This window comes from Medicago truncatula, chromosome 8 (genome assembly GCF_003473485.1).
Source record: "Medicago truncatula cultivar Jemalong A17 chromosome 8, MtrunA17r5.0-ANR, whole genome shotgun sequence".
In the NCBI taxonomy this organism is placed as follows: Eukaryota; Viridiplantae; Streptophyta; class Magnoliopsida; order Fabales; family Fabaceae; genus Medicago; species Medicago truncatula.
Window position 1 is genome coordinate 26,378,723 of NC_053049.1, and position 19,305 is coordinate 26,398,027.

The following is a 19,305-nucleotide window of genomic DNA, read 5'->3' on the forward strand; positions in this document are numbered from 1 at the left end:
TGATGAATAGTCTAAACTCTAAAGATATGGTAGGATATCTTAAATATAATTAAAAAACCCCCGAATCTCACTCAAACAAAAACAACAAAATAGGAAAGAGAAACAACGTGTGTACACGATCTACATTAATGTCCAATCCAATCTGAAATTCAATTCAATCAATTCATCTACCAATCATCTAACACTGTAAAAATTAAAATTTTAACATTAAATTGTAACAGTCTCATAAGCTATATCCATCAATTTCCCAGCACCGCCACTATAACAAAACACACAGATTCATTTCATATCTTTTTCTTTATTTTACCTTTCTTTTCTTTCTTATATATATATAAATAACATTGCTTTATTTCTCATGTCACTGTGAGTGTCATACATGAAATTCATCATTGTTTTGTTTCTCACACAATAATTAAGGTTGTCTTTTTTTCTTTTTCTCTTTCTTTCACTCTTCAAATCTCAGATCCATTGCTTAACCCCATTTCCATATCATCTTTAATAGATCTCATCTTTCACTCCATCATCTAAATTTTCAACCTTTCCAATTTTTTTCAATGTTTTTCTGAATTTGCTTAAATTTTATTATTTGGTATTTCTGATCCAAGGTTGAGTTTTTATGCTTCATTTTTTACCTTAACTTGATTTTTATCTAATTGGCTTTAATGGGTTTTCATTAATTACTCTTAATTTGGTTTTTTGTAAAATTCCCATTTTTATAGTTTAAGCTGGTTTCATTCACATATTTGGTTAGTTTAGTTCGTGTGTTTTGTTTTTTTGCTTGTTTTATATCTCTTTTGTGTTTTTGTGTGAAGTACATATATGAATGTTTGTGTTTTTGGTTTAGTTTTAGTTCAGATGTTTTGTTTTTTTGTTTGTTTTATTTAACTTTTGTGTTTTTGTGTGTAGTACATATATGAATGTTTGTGTTTTTATTGTTTGATCAATAAGAGAAACATGTTTTGTATTTATATGTAGTTTAAGCTTGTTACTGTTATGTAGATCTGAAGCTACTGTAACACTTTTCTTTTAATAGTATGTATTATATATACAAATAGTATGTATTAAATATGGAAAGTGATTCTGTGATCTATAGTTGGATAAGTTGTTTATGTACATCATAAGCTGATTTGATGAAAGTATGTTTGATTTGACTTGCTGGAGATTTTTGTGCTAGATCTTGATCTGATGTTATGGATCATAATGTTCGAGCTTTTTAGTTTTTTATAAGTGACGTACTTCTAAATAAGATTCGGTATTTTTTAGGTTCTAGATGGCAAAACCGAGTGCTGCTGATAATAGGACTAGAAGTTCAGTGCAGATCTTTATAGTAGTTGGTTTGTGCTGTTTCTTCTATATATTGGGAGCATGGCAAAGAAGTGGTTTTGGAAAAGGAGATAGTATAGCATTGGAGATTACAAAGAATAACGCCGAATGTGATGTAGTTCCAAATTTAAGTTTTGATTCACACCATGCTGGTGAAGTTAGTCAAATCGATGAATCCAATTCGAACACTAAGGTGTTTAAACCTTGTGAAGCTCGTTATACCGATTACACTCCATGTCAAGATCAACGGCGTGCTATGACGTTTCCGAGAGAAAACATGAACTACAGAGAGAGACACTGCCCTCCAGAGGAAGAGAAGTTACATTGTATGATCCCAGCACCAAAAGGGTATGTAACACCTTTTCCATGGCCTAAGAGTAGGGATTATGTCCCTTATGCTAATGCACCTTACAAGAGTCTCACAGTTGAGAAGGCTATTCAGAATTGGATCCAATATGAGGGAAATGTGTTTAGATTCCCTGGTGGTGGAACCCAATTTCCTCAAGGTGCTGATAAATATATTGATCAACTCGCATCTGTTATTCCTATCAATGATGGGACAGTGAGGACAGCACTTGACACCGGTTGTGGGGTATGTTTATGTTTTTATTTATCTCAAATTCCTGATCAGTTTTGTTAAACCTCATTGGCGCTGTTTGGTTAAACAGCTTAATTAATTACTTATAGTATAAGTTATTTCTATAACAAAGATAAAATATTGTCAGAGTGTTTTTCCATATAAGCTATATGTAGCTATCGTTGAGAACTTAAAGAAATAAGCGGAAAACAACTTATGTATATCATAAACTGTTTCCATAAGCTCTCCCAAACAGTCTCACAAGTGCTTATGCCAGTAGATAAGCTCAAATTAGCCACAATCCAAACTGGCTTGTACATATTACTTTGATTATTAGGTTCATTATTTGTATTAAGCAATGTTTGTATTCATATGTCAGGTTGCAAGTTGGGGTGCATATCTTTGGAGCAGAAATGTTGTTGCCATGTCGTTTGCACCGAGGGACTCTCACGAAGCACAAGTACAATTTGCTCTAGAAAGGGGTGTACCTGCTGTTATTGGTGTTTTTGGAACCATAAAGTTGCCATATCCATCAAGAGCCTTCGACATGGCTCATTGTTCTCGCTGTTTGATTCCATGGGGAGCAAATGGTAAGAACATCAAAGTTAAAGCAAACAATGTTTTACCATGTAAAAACTATTAGCTGCAAGTAAAGAAGCACGATTTGACATCATATTTTGGTTGTTGATTTGCAGATGGAATGTATATGATGGAAGTTGATAGAGTTCTAAGGCCTGGTGGTTATTGGGTGCTTTCTGGTCCTCCAATCAATTGGAAGGTCAACTACAAACCATGGCAGAGACCAAAGGAGGAACTTGAGGAAGAACAAAGAAAGATTGAAGAGGTTGCTAAGAAACTTTGCTGGGAGAAGAAGTCTGAGAAGGCTGAAATTGCAATTTGGCAAAAGATGACAGACACCGAATCATGTCGTAGCAGACAAGACGACTCCAGTGTAGAATTTTGCGAATCCTCAGATCCCGATGATGTCTGGTATGCATGCTTAGCCCCCTTTTTGCTGTTATATAATTAATATTTATTTATTGATGTTCCTTTTAGTTCTCTCTATTTGTCATGAGAACATACATGTGTGTGATATAGTTCTAAGTTGTGATTGCGATTAAACTCAAACCTTTATATTGCAGAAAAATGAGATCAATTTTAAAACCATGCATCTCAGCATACGACTAAAAGAATCTGATATTGTCTAGCAATGTATTAGATATTGACACTTGTTGTATTGTATATGTTATTGATATCGTCTCTATTGATTTTTAATTGTATAAATATGAGCAATGTTTAATGTTGTATAGAAATAAGAGGTGTACTGACTTGAAATGCTTTTGTTCTGTGGCTATAGGTATAAGAAATTGAAGGCTTGCGTTACTCCGACTCCTAAAGTTTCTGGTGGCGATCTTAAACCATTTCCAGACAGGCTATATGCGATCCCTCCTAGAGTTTCTAGTGGCTCTATTCCTGGAGTTTCTTCTGAGACATACCAGAATGATAACAAAATGTGGAAAAAGCATGTCAATGCATACAAGAAAATTAATTCACTGTTGGATTCCGGAAGATATCGCAACATTATGGATATGAATGCTGGTTTGGGTAGTTTTGCTGCCGCTATTCATTCATCTAAGTCATGGGTCATGAATGTTGTGCCTACTATAGCTGAGAAAAGTACGCTCGGTGTGATATATGAGCGAGGACTGATTGGCATCTATCATGATTGGTATGGTTTCCTAACTATTCGATCCTATTTTATTCATGTCAGATCTCAATCTTTAACTATTCGATCCTTTTTTTTCTTATATATTTTTGTTGCTTTTTTATCCAGGTGTGAAGGCTTTTCCACATATCCAAGAACATATGATCTCATTCATGCTAATGGCCTCTTCAGTTTGTACCAGGATAAGTAAGTGTTCCTTCGGTCAAATGACTATTTAACTATTCGTCTTGTTTAAGTTTTATAAGCCAGTTCTTTTTCCATAGGCGTAGACAACTAACTTCACCCAGCATTGCAAATTGCAATGGGATCTGTAGTGAGCTTGTTTGTTGAGTCTCCAAACTGTTGCATGGTTAAAAAACACTTTTTACCTGTGCTTGAGTGTGTACATTTCAGTCCCTAAATATGGTCGTTATAAAAAATATGAAAAATTACACTCCCTACACCAGAAGAAACTCGAAATACTCTCCCCTCCCACATTTTGTTAAAATTTACACTTCTCTTGATGATAAGTGAATATGCACATTTAAATATAATCAAGATTCTTATGCACATTTTTTCTTCAATTTTCGCTCTTATTATGATTTACATATAGTTTTGAAATCTTACTAGTATCAATTAAAGATAAACTAAAATTTTGAGCATTCTTTCAAAGCCGATAAAATGGATATTTAAATCTTCATTTCATCTTCTAAAGTCATAAAATCAATAATAAGGTGTTCAAATTTAGATAACAATGATACTGAAAATCAATAATAACAGCTTTTGCATTTGTTACTCTTTTTTTGTTTTGTTTAATTAAGAAGCATTCAATTGTGTCTTGATTTTGCATGCCATTAGCAGAAAACTTGTTTTTAGTTTTGTGAGTTCTCCTTTATAGTTGTGTTCCTGTGACTCAAGCATGTCTATGATGTAATTGAACGCAGATGCAATACAGAAGACATTCTTCTCGAGATGGATCGGATATTGCGACCAGAAGGCGCTGTCATAATCCGTGACGAAGTCGATGTGTTAATTAAGGTAAAGAAGTTAATCGGAGGAATGAGATGGAATATGAAATTGGTTGATCATGAAGATGGTCCTCTTGTTCCCGAGAAAGTACTAATTGCTGTCAAACAGTATTGGGTTACTGATGGAAACTCCACATCAACACAATAATCAGTGAAAAACAAGTTGAAGAAATTGCACTCCTAGCCTTAAGCTGCTACTACTTTTCTATATACAAACAATAGTCACAGAGTTCATATGGTTTGATTCATTATCACAACTGTGGTAGAGTGAGGGGTTCACATAACTTGCTCCAAGTTTATGTTACAAATCAGTTTTGGTGTTAAATTAATTAACAATTTAGAATGTTGCATTCAAGAATAGAAACACCCCTCTCTATGTGCCACTATTTTCCCTAATAGTTTATTTATTTAAATTAAATGTTTTGCTTTGTACCAAAAGAAAAAAAGTAGTTATATTTCTGAATTTTAAGTTGTAACCAATCCTTTTGTTAATTGTTTTGATGATAATAACTTTTCAGCATTTTTGTAAACCCTAGGTTGCTATTCTTCATTTACTTATTTTAAACAAATTCCTTCCATGCTTGCAATTTACCAGGATTGTTCAGTGATTCAGCTTTGCCTTATTTCAGTTGTGTTAAAAGAGTAAATTATAAGACTACTTTTGAAAGAAGTTTAGGGCGTGTTTAATTTTCATCAACATTTTCTATTGTCATTTTCTTGACATGAGTTCTGAAAACTATTTTGTAACAAACATCTACAAGTAGAAATAATACAACCAAACTCACTAATACCATTTACATCACAATTAATACAATCAACAACTCTTTTAGAATCCAGTGCAAAGTCAACATTGTCGAATTGAAGGTTTGACACCCATTGCAGCGCTGTGTGTAGACCAACGGCTTCCCCCAGATCAACATCACACAGTGGAGCAAACCAATCCGTTTTGGCCAGCACAAATTCCCTGACATCATTCCTAATGCACATTCCCAAGCAATCCATGTTTAGCGACGAAGAAAAAGACGCATCAATGTTACATTTATACCTGCCAGCTGCCGGCTTTTTTCATTTTTCCTCCTCCGGCCATATAGATGTTTGTCGTGTTATAGTTGTTATTCCTTCGCTTCGGGGTCTGGTAATTTGAGCTACTTTCCAATCATCCAATAAATAAGTTGCACGCTGAACAACTTGGGAGCTTTGTTCACTCTGTTGTTGTCAAAGTTTCAAATCACGACTTTTCCCAGAGACTCCACATAATCTTCATAAACAACTCGCTTTGACCTGGAGAATTATCTTTGTTAGTCACTACTCTCTAGAAGATTTACAGATTGATACAGTTTAGATCAAACTTTAACTTTTGCCTTTTCACTTTGTGAGGTTTCGAAAGAACTAATCTGCTTACGATCAGCAGAGGTAGATGATGATGATTCGTTTTATGGTATTGCGTTGATATAGATTGTGAATATTAGATCAACTAAAACTATGGCAAAAGCTTGATTTCAAATTTTATGATTCGTTGGACTTGCTTCTCTTGCAATAAATAGTTCTGCAAGTACAAGTACCACAAGACTCTTAGCTCATGCATTATTTGATATGTATCTCTATTGATTAATGTTCTCTTGCTTTCTTCTCTATTGATTAACTTGTTTTTAACTTAACAGACAGTAAAGCTTCATTTGCTCCTAGATGATCATTCAAAAAATGGGGTGACACTGACATCAGATACCTCAATCTAACCATAACAAAGTTACAAAATAGAATCTCACTATTTCTTCTGTGTAGAGTATAGTGAATCTATTCAGTTATCCGATAAAATACATCACCCACTTTACGGATGATTGCTTGCGACTCACTCAACTCCTTACTTATAGACTAGACATAACACGTTCTGGATCACTGCAATAGGATGTCCTTGCTTCTCATGAAAAACCTATTGCAGCGATCCAGAACATGTTATGTCTAGTCTTTTGAACTATGGTGCAATTGTGTCAGAACTGCAAAGTATACGTTACTTAGTCATGACTCATGACCCTCCCCAAATTCTTCCTTGACCAATTCAGAAAAGGTTGCCAATTTTTACTTCTTCGTATCTGCAGTTTTACTACTTGTTGTGGTAAACAGATCTGGTGTTCTAATCATTATTTCAGCATCAGCTAGTAAACAGGTATGGTGTTCTCTTTAGTCTTATGCAAATTGAGTGTGTTAATAAACTAGTAATTTTATATATATATATACAAGACTTTTAGTGATAATGTTTTATGATTTAATCAGGATATAGAAATGAATAACTGCAAAGTAAAAGTACATGAATGAGAGTGGGTGATGTTTTTTACTATTCAAAAGTAGAAACCAGTTAAATTTATCAACCAAGTCCCACATCGAAAACTGACTCTTTTTTTTTAACAGTTATAAACCCTTTTCATACCATAATTTGCATCTTGGGGTATTAGGCTGAATGAGGCATGTGGGTTTTTAAACCCTAAACCTTTCCCCCCTCTATTAACGAGGTGGATCTTTATTTGGGGGTGTTTTTCCAGTGTTTTCCCCTTTGTGGTTAAAAATTTTAAACACTGATGCCTTGCACATGCTGAATTCATGATGAGCCATTGGAAGGGGTTTGCAGGTGTGAACTTGCCTACATCACTCCCTCATAGGATGATGACTTGTGGTTCACTATATTCCTCACCTCTCCCCATACCCCACCACCATTTTTTACAATTTTACTCCTCATTTTATTTACAATTTCTTTTTGGGTTAATAGTGTTTTATCCTGTAATATAAGTCATTTTCGTTTTCCTTAAAATATTTTTTTAAAATTTTTATGGTTTTAGACTTTCATGGAAAATTTCACCCCCTTTAATTTGAGCAAAATTAGGTTTACCCCCTTGTAATTTGAGAAAATTTTGGTTTACCCCCTGTTAATTTGAGCAAATTTCGGTTTACCCCTGCCATATCTTCGATTTTGTACAATCAAAATTCATGAAGGTCCAAAACCAAAAATCTTCAAATTACAAGGACGAAATCCAAAAAAATATTTTATAGATGTAAAACTGGAAATGACCAAACGGAGGGGTAATACATTATTAACCCTTTCTTTTTTGTTTTATTGGTACAATCTTTTATTTGTTCTTCAATTTGATTTGACAATCTTCAAAGATAATATTTCATAATATCATGTTGTGGAATCTAGTGAAATGAGATGAATTTTCTCCTAAAAAAAATCTCAAGTTGTGGAATGGCATACGGAATTTATTTAGTTAATATAGGTTTTTGAATTTGAATATTTTGTTCTTTTTCCTTCGTTGTTTTTGAGTAAAAAAATATTTTATCAAAACGTTATCATCATAGTTTTTAAATGTATTAAAAAATAATTCTTTGTCACGTGAACTTATCTCATTTGACAGAGATATTGTATATTAAAAAGGGACGCTTTTATCTCCGGCAACTCTGAACACATACCCGGACTCAACCCATACTTTGTTTGTATCAATACATGAAACTTGACCTGTAGTGATAACCAAAATCCGTCACTATTGAGCTAATTTCCATAGCTAAATGTTTACGTCTGTTGCCAAATTGTTATCGGTGTATGTTTTTCACATTTACCTATGGTTCTGTAGGTAATTCTAAGGAAACTATTTTAAAAACATTGCTTAAATATGAAAATGATCCTTGTAAATATATGACGTTTTGGTTTTAATCCCTATAAAAATATTTTTTTTGGTTTTAGTCCCTGCAAATATAGAATATTTGGTTTGGGTCCTTGGTATTTTGTTTTAATCCTTGTAAAATCATTTCATATTGAAATTGGTCCCTATAATATTCATTTTAGTCCTCATTTTGAGGGACTAAAATCAAATATTCTACATATTACAAGGACCAAATTCAATATGAATCAATTTTACAAGGACTAAAACAAAATACCAAGGACCAAAACCAAATTTTTTATATTGCAGGGACTAAAACAAAAAAAAAATTACAGGGACTAAAACTAAAATGTCAGATATTTGCAGGGACAATTTTCATATTTAAACATAAAAACATTAAGGACCTCTACATACGGTCGTGGGCTGTCACCAAAACTTATAATTTATTTTTTTTATATATTTTCTATTCTATTATTAAATTCTAAAAATGAATAATTCATTAATTACCACTAAAATTATTATAATCAATATCGTTGGAATTTGAAATTGATTAATATAATCAATTTTTAAATAAATTATTGAATTGACTTAACTAGAATAATTATTCCTAACTTTGAACTATTATACCGTTCACCCAAACCAATACTAAATACTCACATAAATACTTAATACTCACTCGCAAAAATCAAAATCTATATATACTACGTTGCTCATTTAATTTATGGTAACAAAATTTGAATCATTATTTATAATATTCCCTCCGTCCTAAATTGTATGTCACTTTAGAAAAAATATTTGACCCAAATTGTATGTCACTTTACAATACCAATGAAACATTAATGTTATTTTTCCTATTTTAACCTTAACTATTTATTACTCTATCTTCTTTCAAGTCTTTTATTTATCTTTCCCATATTATTTATTAAGGACAATTTTGTAAAACAACTCATAATATCTCTTTTCCATACAATATTAATTACATTTCTTAATATGTGTGAAATGTCCAAAACGTCATACAATTTGGGACGGAGGGAGTAGCTTATTAGATAAAATGGCATACTATCAAGTTACAACTTACAATCACTTCATACCTAAAAAAAACTTACAATCACTTCTACAATAGGTCATAAAAAAATTAGATTTCAACTTCTAATTATGGATCTTCAGCAAATCTCACTTGGAGAAGCTATGCTCGTCAATGATCCTGCATAACCTGCACTTCACTTTATCAATATTTGTGATCAACACATAATGAACAATATATATAAAAATAGAAATGCACTCAAATCGTCTATCTAATTGTTAACCAGCGTTATTCATTAACGAAGTTATCTTCGACAATAGCAGGTGCACCAAAACTATTACCAACATCAATAAAAGTTGGAAGTCCACCGGTTGTCAAGTCTTGTCAATAAGCTAGTAAAATAATCTTATAAGCCCGTGAGAAAGAATTGTTACCAACAAGATCAACGATGTATGATTCAATGACTTTATGATATGTTACACTGAGCGGGAGATATTCAAGTCACTTGATGATGTTAATATTATTCGAACATTATTCACCACAAAGAGGTCTCGGAAAGAGAATTTACCTCATGATTTTATTTAGCACACTATTGACCGGTTATGTTTCATCTCTCTTATTTCAAATTGTACTTTTGTTGACAAATTGATGTGCCTATTTTATTTCGATTTATGACTATTTATATATTATATCACATGTGAATTTGTGGTTACATTTTACCCAAACTCTATAAAATTTATGGCTCCGCCACTGATACTACATGTAGGGGTCGGGTTCGAACATCAGAAACCCCACTTTTCCACATTTAAAATCTCTCAGATAAGTGAGTTCAACTGTGATTTCCCTTAAGCTAAAAACGATTACGTTGAAGAACAAACTTTGTTCTCACCTATTGGTACATACCCTCCAACATGTGTTAAAGTTTGGAGTTTGTTTTTTGTTAGCTATCAAACGATTATTTCCACTTAATAGACTATTTCTAACACTAATGTAACTTTCATGATGAACCTATGTGTATTTGAGAAAGACTCGGTTGTTTAGTATTTAACAATTTTTTTCATTCAGCTAACCTTCATTTGGCTAAGTGGGATTTGTGTGTTTCGGTTCTTAACCGAGCTTATTTATTTTCACGATAATGTTAACTAGTGTCTTTAGGATATTGGTTAAAGTATTAAAAATAAAATAAGCAATTTTGCAATAAAAAGTTGTGTAATTATTACCAAGAGAAAAGTAAAAACTTGTATTTTTAAAACAAAATTTCTACTAATGAATTCCTTAACCATTATTCTTAGGACACTGGTTAGCATAACCCTTATTTTTAATTATAAACAAAAAGTGTAGTATTTAAGTAGAGTAGACTTGTAAAAAAAAACTAGAGTAGAGTGAAAACAAGTTAGACTTAAATTAGAAACATATACTATATTATATTGAAGGAGGTTCTGCTTCCATTCTAGGACAAAGATCGTATCATTTTTGTTTTGTCGGCTTCCAACAAAATTGTACCTAGTAGAATGTTTCTCTCTAGTAATTGCTACCCCTCTCATGAAGGAGACAACTCATATGGGTTTCCAACATCATAGAATTATTAATTTTAGCATCTAAACTTGCCATCCATATTATATTACTCACCAAATAGAGAAATCTTAGTTAGACAAACATTTTGTTTGTTTGTCCAGCAAAGTATTTATTTATATACCAATACAATTTTGTTTTTTTATTAATTTTTTTCTTTTTTCTCAAATCAAATGAATAATTATAATAGTATTTTTTTTTTTCTAAAAGCTAAATACCTCTTTTGATCCTTTAGTTTAACAAAAAAAAAAAATTTTAGGGAAAAATATCATCTTAATCATTTAAGTTTTTAAAGTTTCAAATAAGTCCTTAATACTCTTTTAAGGACCTATTTAAAACTTAAGAACTTTAAATAGATGCATTAAATTAATAACTTAAAACCCTATTGGAAACTTCAAAAAACTTATAGAACTTGTTGAAAACTTAAAAAAAAAAAAAAAACAAAAAACTTAAATAACTTAATTAGAACTTAACAAGCCTAAAGGACTACCTTGATATTTTTGTCAAACTTAAACCATCAAAATAGGTATCTTGCATTTTGTAAAGTATCAAATACATTGTCAAACTTTGATTATTTAAATAACATTTCTTCACCAAATATATCTCTAATTTATGTTATTATGAAGACAAATAAAAATTTATAAAAATATAGTTTATCAGCATTAAATCCACCTGAAAAATATGACCATGTGTCATGGCCCCTACCTACTTGACACTTGCATACTCCACTAGCCTACATATAGTGCTACTCCTTAATACACTACTCAACCAAACCCAATCATCCCTTCACTTTACATTCTCTCTTGTCCATTTTCCTTTCCTCTCTCCACCTTTAGCCTTTTCATCACATATGATTACTTTTCCTTTCAAGTTTTTTCCTTAACTACATAAACAATTGTTCCTTACTTTTCCATCTCTTTGTTCTTAAACTTCCCATAATAATAATATATTTTTTTTATTCTTAGATTTTGTTCCTCTTTCTTGTTTTTCTATTATTAATCTTTTCTTGAAACAAGTTGTTTTGGGCCATTTTCTCTCTTTGTTTGTGTACTCAACATAATTTCCATCAACAATGTTTACTTTATCTTCCACTACTAAAACAAACCTTCATCAAATGCAAACTTTCAACACTGAAAACAATAACAATAACAACCACCTCCATGATGCTGTTTTCTCTCCATACTTGAATATCAAAGAAGGAAACTTTATAGCAAAAATTGGTGAATCAAGCCAAACAAACAATCCCTTTATCAATCATAGAAACTCTCCTCTTCATCAAGTTGAAAAGGCAGAAGAAATTGGAGTATTTGGAGCTGAAAAATACTTCAATAGAGGAGAAGTTGATACTCCAAGACCTTCTACAAAGTACCTTCCTCAGAGAAAGGAAACAATGGCTATAGAAACTAGAAAGTACCAAGTTGAGTATGGAACTCCAAGTATTAGCTCTGTGTCAACATGGAACAGCCAAAATGCACTCTTGAAGAGTGGAGTGAGAAATTCTATAGGGAATAGCAAAGAAAAAGAGCATGCTAAGAGTGTTCTATCGAGTCTTCGTCTCAAATGCTCTTGTTCTGATAAGAATTCTGTTGATATAAATGACCATGCAAGTGAAATCAGTTTTAATAACAAAACTTCTAAGTATGGTGCAGTTCAAGGTAAAACAACGCCGAAAAAAGTGTTTAATCTTGGTCTTGATGATGATCTTTCAGTAAGAATAAGAAAGCCTAGCTCAGAAATCTTGATCAATAAAGATGTTTACTTTCAAAAGCAAGAGAAGTTAAGGGTAGGATTGAACAATGAAAAGAATAGTTTGGCTTCTAACTCAAGAAATCATCTTGTTCAAATGCAAAATCCATTAGATGGAGAAAAGACACCAAGAAAATCACTTGAAGTATTTGGTTCACCAAATCCAATATTGATCAATACCAAAAGAAATTCATTGACCAATGATAAAAGGTTGATATTTCCAAAAATGGAAGAAATTGATAATGCAAACTATGATGATGATGATGATGATGCTGCAAGTGATGCAAGTTCAGATTTATTTGAGATTGAGAGTCTCAAAGGAAAACCCTCCAACAACAATTTTCTTACTAGACAGACATCAGATGCTGCTTCAAGTTGCCTTAGCCCGAATTGTTACGCGCCGAGTGAGGCAAGCATAGAATGGAGTGTGGTAACTGCAAGTGCTGCAGTTATGTCAGATTGTGAAGATCAAATGTCTGAGTTTACAATAAGGAGTCCAATAAGGACACCATTGAAACCAAAGGTTGCTAAGGAGACACCGAGGCGGCGGCCTGGCATGTTGTTGGGATGCAAGAGCCACAAAGCTGTTAGAGTTTCTGGTGATGCCTTTATAACTTATGAGAAACAAAGTTTAAGTCCAAAAATTAGTAGCAGAAACAAAAACAATACTAATTCTCAGGTGGCAAGGTTTCCAGGAGAGACAAATTATGGTGCAAAAAGACATGGACAACAACATGGTTATACCACACCACCATTGCAGGCCTCTAACTCACCACATGCTTCAAAGTTACTATACATTTAGCAATAGTTTGCTATGTAAAACAAACACTTCACATTTGAAGGCGTGACTATATTAGTGTATGGTGTCCGACACATTTGGTTACATTGAATCATGTCCTTCTATCACATATGTTATTGTCGTGTCTGGTGTCTGTGTCAGTGCGTTATAGATAATTCGAGACTTTTTAGTTGTTTTGGAATATATGCATTATGAATTAGTATAGTGCAAAAGGCAAAGAGGTATGGCTTCAAAAGTAAGGGTGTTTTTTTGTTTAGTAATAATGTTGATGTATTTTTCAGTTGAATTTTATATAATACTATGTTTGCTTTTAGTAATGGCAGTTTATGGTTAAAAAGTTGATGAAAATGAATGGTTTGTAGTCATGCTTTTGTTCTCTTATAAAGAAATGGATGTAAAAGATGGCCTCAAATTGTGAATACATGAGGTGGGATAGCACTTGTGTACCATAATGGTATATACCATTGTCCAATTAGAATGTGCTATGTGGCACACCCTTTAAAAATATATATCAAATAAAGCATCTATAAAGTAACATTGGTAGATGGCACACTCTAATTGACCGATGGTATATACCATTGCTACCTTAATAGTACACAAGTGGTATCCCATGAGGTGGTGTCTTTTCCAATGACCCCTTAAGCAAAAGATTGCTTCTATTGTATGATTTTGTTTTTATGCACTTTGTTGGGTATTTGGTATTGAAAAGTTCATTTAGCATACGGACTTTTAATGAAAAATTTCACTATTACAAATGGTGTTTCTTACTACATTTGATTGTGTTGTGGGATTTTTTTTGGTGGTCGGGGTTTGAACTTCAGACCTTGCATATTTTATGCATTATCTATACCATCTGAGCTAAGCTCACAAGGACCGTTGTGGGATATTTGAAAGAGTGATTTCAATCCTACATATATAAGGTGGCATTTGATAGGAAATTAAAGTTATGGTGGTAAGATGAGTGAAAAATACACTTGGTGGTTGACCTCGAGGTGAACCACTTGATTTTTTTGAAGGAAGGTGAACCACTTGATTGTTGTCGATTAATCAAGCATAATATTAACAATAATTTTACAAAAATCGAGCAGAGGTTATCCGAAATAAGAAAAGAGTTTTGGAGTATGGATATAAAGATGCCGATGGATAGATAGAATAATACATTTCTACAATAATGAATGTGGTATCGTGTTTCATATTTAATTCTTTTCGGTATCAATTTCAGTAGTTCATTTTTAAATATGCAATACAGAATATCCCTGCATACTCTAACATCTTGTCAACTGATCTATTTTCACATGAATATCACAACCAACCCTCTATTACATATCTATTAGTTGTTATTTATACTACGGAATTTCCTTCACTACCACATCCTCTTCAATAGACACATCACCAAAATCATGCATTATTTTGTCAAATTATTGCATTTTCACCAAAGTTCAGTATGATTTAACTTTTTAAATAAACTTCATCAATGTAATAATGTACTTTCACGAAAGTCCTATTTGGTTTAGCTTTTAAAACACATCTCATCTATTTAAATGTAATTTTTAGATTTTGTGCTATTCTCTCACATGTCCTTTTTTTATCACTTTTTTCAATCCATTCACTCTTTTCCCCTCCCTTCTCACTCTTACCCTTACCCTTTCATCTATTTAAATAGGCACCATAACTCTTTCTCCATGTCCATCTCTATTCTAAAAAAAAAAAAAAAAATTGGTACAAAAAAAAAATCATTTTAATTACTCAAGTTTCATTTTTATTCCTTTTAGGATGCACTATTTGTAGTTGTACGGGTAAATATTAAAAAAATATTTATTTTTCTCTTTCACAAAAATTTATTATTGATACATAAAAGAACTGCCGGACAAATAATTAGAATTGAGAAATATATAAAAAGATGATGGGTTAAACAATACATTAAAAACATGGTATACATATTAAAGTTAAAATTTAATGTTTTGATAAAAAATGCCATTGATCAATATACGAGGTCTGTATTTTAGGGTGCCTATTTTTTTTTTTTATTTGCAATTTATATGTTTTTATATTTTTACTCATATATATGATAATGGAAGTCTATTTTTTTTTTTGGAATTTATGATAATGGGAGTTTTTTTTTTTCTTTCTGAATTTATACATGTATCTATATTTTTACTCATATTTTATAACAAGGCCCTATTTTTTTGTGACTTATACATGTATATATTTTTACTCATATATATATAACTCGGTATCCAATCTAAGGACCGATTAATACGAGAGAACAAATCCTACCGCCCACTTATGGAGACCCCGTTTAAAGCCAAAGCAAAGCTTTGTATGAACTTATCCACCGAAATTGGTACAAGAGAAAATCGAACCTAAGACCTTGAGAGAAGCACAATCCAGGACTCACAACCCAACTACTAGGCCAACCTCAAATGGATTATTTTTACTCGTACTACAAGAATTAACTCGTTTGATTAAAGTTGATGGGCACAATTATGTGTGTGAGTATTATAAACTCTAAGGCTCTGCTTTCGAGTTTTGAGGGGAGTGTTTGTAAAAAACGGAAGGAAGAAGTAGAAAGAATGAAGAACTTTGGAAGGGAATGACTTTGGGCGGTTTAATTTCTTTCATAATACAAAATCTTTTTAATTTGGAGGAACTAAAAAATTATATTGGATGAGGAGTTTATAGAGTTACGGGGAGTTTATAGGGTTACGAGGAGTGGAATCTATGTAGTTATAATTGTTTTAAAATTATAAATACATTAATTATAAGTGTTAATTATCATTATCCACAAACACACTTCTAAAAAAATTGAAAAATTTCTCTATATTTTCTTCTAATTTTATTCCTCCAAATTCTTCTCTCCCTTTCCCTCCAACCTCTCAAATAGAGCTTACTCACAAAACTGAGAGTGAGAACTTAAATCCAATATAATTAAGTGTTACAATCAATTCTTCCACTGATAAGATGAAGAATACTAATGATGAGATTATAGGTCACATAGCTGTCCAATAGGGAACCTTCAAGCCTCAAAAGGATAGAATGTCTTTACAGTGACACACAACTAACAATAGTGACACCAGAACATTAGCACCAAGGAATTTTTTCCGGATGCATTAAATTTCAAACCACCTCTTAAATATGGTGGTCCATTTAGCTAATAATACATCTCTTTTGCCATTGATCGGTAACCCTTTTATCGGTTGAAAAAGAATGGTAGTTACAAGCCCTTACTATCGACAAGACTTTATGTCTGGGCTGCCTTCAAATTTATCTAGTCGCAACTACTCGAATTTTCATATCATGTAGTCATGGGAATTTCAAATTCATGTATTTGAAACATATGTGATATTTCAATCAAGATTAGACGGTTCAAAGATGCGAATTTTAATTTAAATTATATAATTCAAAATATTGAGTGTTTTCGAATGAGCCAATATCAAATTCATTAACGAACCGGGTTATCCTAAGTTACTTGCTCTTAAGGACCACAAGATAGGCTTTTCCTAGAGGCACACTCAACCAGGGCCTATAAGACAATTGTCCAATCATGGTTTTGAGATTGTAAAACCCTGATCCTCACACAATAAAGCCTAACTCATGGCTCCGAACTAGGTGTATTGTTTTCTAACCCTAAAATCTCACACCCACAAGCTTGCTTAATTGATCGTTCACAGTCTTTAACCCACCAAAACACCATTGGACCAAAGATCTTAAGTCAGGAAGGATCTTTTTGACCGGTGTTACCGGTATGGGAGTACGAGTAGTTGGTGGCGAAGGCAATGATAATTGTCATCGGGAATATTACTTGACTTAATGTCTACCCGATCCCAGTTCTTTTTGGTAAATGCGTAGACATAGTTGGTGAAATAGGGTTTAGGGTTTATTTGAATTTGAATGTGTTTGATCTTAATCAAACAATCACTTATATTACAAATACATAAAAGCCTGGAATAACAACTACATGATCTCAATTACTTGACTCTCTTTTTCTAACATATAGAAAGTGAGTTATTAATAAACAAATGATAATTCACATTTCATATAGGATTGTCCAAGTTCGAAAATGAAATCTTAAATTAAACTCAAATCTTCAAAGTCAAATTGATATGAATCGAACCCAAGAACATTTTGATAAGATGCTAAGTGATCTCTTCTAGTTTAATCATTGGTCATGGTTTGAATTCATGCGAGAAAATAGAGTTGTGTTAAATCTCTTGAGAGTTTTGCACCCCATTACGGTTCTATTAGGTGATGAGTCAATAATTAGTGATTTTAGTATATTATTTGAGTCTATTTAATTTAGTTTTATATGATTTTATTTCCTTTTTAGAACTATTTTACTTCAATTGCAAGTTATTTAATTTGAGGAACAAATATTTGAAAGATTGAGTCTTAGAGCAAAAGAAATGAGATTTGGAGCTGATTTGTGCCAAAAATATGAAGATCTTATACAAAAATATCTTGTGCAAAAAGTTTGAAGATCCTTCACCAAAAATAGAAGCATGGCGCGCCCCATATTGCCCTTTTGCGGCTTTTGCTTCTATGACAAGATGTCTGTTTTAGTTTATTTCTGACCTAAAGCCTATGGTGTCTTGTGCAACACTTTAGTGATTTATTTCTTAGGGCTTAAGTCAATGTTAGGCTATAAATAGAGCAGTCATCAAGCTTGTATAATCATCTTTTGTTCTTAGAAATAATAAGTGACAATTGTTTCTTTTAATAAAAGTTCTTTATTTTCTTGCTATTTTATTTTATGTTATTCTCCTTCTTCTCTTCTATGTCTACGATTAACATAAGTGAGTAGACTCTTCTTGTCTTGGAATTGTTGGATAAGTTTAATGACCTAATCCTAATCAAACCAAGCCTCGAACCCTAATTTTATGTAAATCTATTTTCTAATTTAATTTCACCGTTTTTATAATGAATTAATAAGTATCAAACTCATAATGCGACTGCGGAGGTTGTGGGTTGCTAGAGGAACACACTCACTGAAACCGAAAGGAGATGTGATAGGCCAAAGATAAACTTGTCTTTAGAAAATAGGTTCAACGTAAAGTTCTTGGTTTAGGGTTTGGTTTGTGAAGGGTTTATCACCATGACGAATCAATAATCCCAAGACGTTTTTTATTATTACTTTTAAACCGTTAAAAATCCCAACTTTTCAACTGAAACTCTTTTCTAATCATTCATAGAAGTTAATTTGAATTCAACAACTCCCTGTCAGAACAATACTCTTTATTACTACACTGGTAAACCATGCACTTGCGGATTTACTACATCATTAGGCTCGAGAAATTAGTCTCTACAATTGCTTTTAGAGGATAACCTGTTTATACCAAAATAAATTGATATGAACTAAAATCACTAACCACTTAAACCTAAAGATGTCATCTTAAAATCGTAAATGGAGATCCCCAAGGGGATTGCCATTTGGGGATCCATAGGCAGAGTATTCTTTTCATGTGGGGATGAGGATGGGGGAGAAATTCCCCTTGAGGGACCATGGAAGGGTTAAGACGTGAGAATTTTTTTTTTAGGAAATGGGGGGAAAAACTTGATGTGGATGAAAATGGAGACGGGGGACAATTTGAGTTGTGGGATGGGAAGTATAGAAGTACTCCCCGCCCCCACCGTATCATATTGACATTCCTACTAACCTAACTATTTGGTTAAGTATTACTCTTTTTAGAGGTTAAGTATTAACTTTAAAATTAATTAAAGATTTTTTTTTTTGACAAGATTAATTAAAGATATATAAAAATAATAAAATTGAAAGGCAACATTTTTTTTTTTTACTTAAAAGAAACCATATATATGAATGATATTATAGAAAAATAAACATAAAAAGAACTTTATCGTTTAAAAAATAAAGATTTAAGTTAAATAA

At 32.3% G+C, this 19,305-nt stretch overlaps 2 protein-coding genes across 3 annotated transcripts; both read left to right on the plus strand.

Moving 5' to 3' along the window:
- Nucleotides 1-175: 175 nt before the first annotated feature.
- Nucleotides 176-5,140, plus strand: LOC11410435 (probable methyltransferase PMT2). Of its 2 annotated transcripts, none has more exons than XM_024772390.2 (7): nt 176-417; nt 1,264-1,915; nt 2,280-2,490; nt 2,596-2,890; nt 3,258-3,629; nt 3,735-3,812; nt 4,550-5,140. In XM_024772390.2, exons 2-7 carry the CDS (start codon nt 1,271-1,273, stop codon nt 4,779-4,781), a joined length of 1,833 nt encoding a protein of 610 aa, XP_024628158.1. In that variant the 5' UTR covers nt 176-417; nt 1,264-1,270; the 3' UTR covers nt 4,782-5,140. The 2 variants fall into 2 exon arrangements, with proteins under 2 accessions (XP_024628158.1, XP_003628357.1); XM_003628309.4 differs by lacking the exon at nt 176-417 and adding an exon at nt 458-605.
- A 6,510-nt stretch (nt 5,141-11,650) lies between these two features.
- LOC11409823 (protein PHYTOCHROME KINASE SUBSTRATE 1) lies at nt 11,651-13,786 on the plus strand. Its single transcript, XM_003628313.3, has one exon. It carries the CDS (start codon nt 11,949-11,951, stop codon nt 13,422-13,424), a length of 1,476 nt encoding a protein of 491 aa, XP_003628361.1. The 5' UTR covers nt 11,651-11,948; the 3' UTR covers nt 13,425-13,786.
- The last annotated feature ends 5,519 nt before the right edge of the window (nt 13,787-19,305 follow it).